General features: G+C 34.8%; 1 protein-coding gene across 1 annotated transcript; it reads right to left on the reverse strand.

Annotated features, from left to right (window-relative positions):
- Positions 1 to 354: 354 nt before the first annotated feature.
- Positions 355 to 1,008, reverse strand: LOC107148869 (transcription elongation factor A protein-like 8). Its single transcript, XM_015493601.2, has one exon. It carries the CDS (start codon positions 817 to 819, stop codon positions 469 to 471), a length of 351 nt encoding a protein of 116 aa, XP_015349087.1. The 5' UTR covers positions 820 to 1,008; the 3' UTR covers positions 355 to 468.
- Positions 1,009 to 3,332: the final 2,324 nt, after the last annotated feature.

The following is a 3,332-nucleotide window of genomic DNA, read 5'->3' on the forward strand; positions in this document are numbered from 1 at the left end:
TTTTGATCAACTATTACTTATTAAAAAAATCTTCAATTCTTTGTGTGTGTGAAAGGTATTCATTAAAAAATACACATAAGCAAAAAGCAAAACAAATACAAAACTTCACACCACACAGAAATAAGCACAGTTAAGTTTGAGATATGTATGTATGTATACACACACACAATTTGGAATTGTATCCTACATATGTGAGCTGATACTAAATATGCTGCTTTGTAACCTGTTACGTTTTTACTGTACATACAGAATGAACATATTTCCATGCATATGTGTGAAACTTTCCAATTGAAAAATAAACCTGGAAAGTAGGTCAAAATCCAAAATCCAATGAAATGCTGATAACAAAGAAACTACCTAAAACAATACCACCATGTAATTAAAAGTAAAATGAAAGTCAAAGATACATCAGAAAATGCTAACATAAAGAAAGCAGGGGCTCGATTTTAATATCAGACAAAAAGGAATTCAAGGCCTGAAACACACAGGATAAGGGCGGCTGCGAGAATGTCTTTGCTTCCAATGCATCATCACGAACTTATTTCTTACTCTTCTGATCTCTTCCCTAAGCCTTTCCAACTCATCTACTCCTCTAATCATTTCTTCAGGGTCCAAATGCCTAACAGGTGTGTCCTCTTTAAATCCTTGGCCAGGTTGGGCAGGCCCTCCTCTAAGGTTTCCTTCTGCTTCCTGGCTTACACCTTCTTGGGAAGGTTGAGGGTTTCCTTCTGGTTCCTGTGGTACATCTTCGGAAGGATGGTCTTCTTCTGCCTTTGGCATGTTCTGTTTTCCTTCATTTTCTTCACAAGACTTTTGCATGTTGATTTTTTTTATTATTTCCTTTTGGAATAAATTAATCCTGCAGGGATCCAGGAGATTTTCCTTCCTCTTCCCTCACCTCGATTTCTGTCGCGCTTGAAAGACCAAGAATACTGAAAGGATCCGGGGCACTTTTCTCCTTCTCCAGCAGAAGCGAGCTGCTTCGGAGAAACGGGGCCTGGACTGTAAGGCTCATGATAAATTTCAAGTAAGGTGTTTATTTACCTCTAAACATAGGAGCATGTATATTATTAACAAGAATTCCTTCATATATGTTTTAAAAATTTAAATTATAATTTTTCCTTGTTGGCTAATAAAAATATGGTTGACTTTTGTATATTGGCCTCACATCCTATTTTCTTGCTAAATTCATTTATTATTCAGGAACTTTAAAAATAGATTCTTTGGAATGTTCTGTCTAGATAGGCATGCTATTTGTAAATATGGACAATTTTATTCTTCCTTTCCAAACAATTTGCATTTCATAACTTTTAAAAAATTTATTGCATTGTTTTAAACTTCCAGTAAGATGTTGAAAAGAAGTGGTAAAAGAACATTTTTGCTTGTTTCTCATCTTAGATGAAAGTACTCTTACCATTAAATATGATGTTAGGTATGGGCTTTTAAACTGTCCTTTATTAAAATAAAAATGTACCTTCAAGACTGAATTTCTGAGAGCTTTTATCCTGCATGCATACAGAAGTTTTAAAAATGCTTTTCTGTATCTGTTGAAATGAGATTGTTTTTGCTTTAGTTTAATATAGTGCATTACACTGATTAACTGACTTTTTGAATGTTGAACCAGCCTTATATTTTTGGGATGAAATTCACTTGGTCAGGATATATTATTTTTTAAATATATTACTGAATTTCACCTTGTTATAGTTTTTTTTAACCACCAACTGATTTTAAAACTGAGATAAATAATTAATATCAGGGATGAAAAGGGGTATACCACTAGAGGCTTTTTCCCCTCAATTACTAAAAAGACAACAAGAAGCTATTATAAGTAATTTTTACATACATATTTGACAATTAAAAGAAATGGACAGATTTCAGAAAAACATAATTTACTAAAACTAACCCAAGAAGAAATTGGAAAGCTAAGTGCCATGGTTTGGATATGGTTTAAGAGTGTTTTCCATGGGTTCATTTGTGTTAGAAGTTTGGCTCCCAGTGTGGCAGTGTAGAGAGGCAGACTGAAACACTTAAGAGGGACACTGAGGTCATCAGGGGTGCTGTCCTTGGAAGAGATTAAGGTAGTTCTTGAGGGACCTCTGGTTAGTTCTCCTGTGAGGATTGTTACAAAAGAACAAGTTGGTATCCTCCCAGCTTCCCATCTTGCCTGAACACAGTCCCTCTCTCACATGCTCCATCCTGCAGGGTTGCCATCCTCATGCCCTGGTGTGGCTAGAAGCTCTTCACCAGAGCTGGGCCTGCACCAGTGCCACACACTTGAACATTCAAAACTGTGAGCTAAATTATACCTCTTTTCCATAATGTTATACAGCCTCAGGTATCCTATTGTAGCAAATGAAAATGGGCTAATACACTAAGCATTTCTTTACAATATTAATGAAAATTAATCCATTGTTTGAAATTTTCCCACAAAGAAAATACAGGATCAGATGACTTCACCTCTAAATTAATCCAAAATTTAAGAAATATCAACTATATCACACAAATTCTTTCAGACAAGAAAAAGGGAAATGTTTCTCAATTCAATTTTAAGATCAGTATAAGTTTGTTATAATAATATAGCATGACATTACAATGAAGAAAAAAATCAAATTTTGCTAAAAAGTGAATTAAATATCACACATACATTATAAAATATTAGAGATACAACACAATTTTAAAAAGGGTGAGACATATATATTAAGCAAAATTTAACTACTCAGGATTTTTTTTTCTTTTTTTTAATTGGTTGTTCAAAACATTACATAGCTCTTGACATATCATATTTCATACTTTAGATTCAAGTGGGTTATGAACTCCCATTTTTACCCTGTATACAGATTGCAGAATCACATCGGTTACACATCCACATTTTTACATAGTGCCATATTAGTAACTGTTGTATTCTGCTACCTTTCCTATCCTCTACTATCCCCCCTCCCCTTCCCTCCTATCTTCTCTCTCTATCCCATCTGCTGTAATCTAATTCTCTCCCTTGTTTTTTTCCCCTTTCCCCTCACAACCTCTTATATGTAATTTTGTATAACAATGAGGGTCTCCTTCCATTTCCATGCAATTTCCCTTTTCTCTCCGTTTCCCTCCCACCTCATGTCTCTGTTTAATGTTAATCTTTTCCTCCTGCTCTTCCTCCCTGCTCTGTTCTTAGTTGCTCTCTTTATATCAAAGAAGACATTTGGCATTTGTTCTTTAGGGATTGGCTAGCTTCACTTAGCATAATCTGCTCTAATGCCATCCATTTCCCTGCAAATTCCATGATTTTGTCATTTTTTAGTGCTGCGTAATACACCATTGTGTATAAATGCCACATTTTTTTT

Source organism: Marmota marmota, unplaced genomic scaffold (genome assembly GCF_001458135.2).
Source record: "Marmota marmota marmota unplaced genomic scaffold, marMar, whole genome shotgun sequence".
Classification (NCBI taxonomy): Eukaryota; Metazoa; Chordata; class Mammalia; order Rodentia; family Sciuridae; genus Marmota; species Marmota marmota.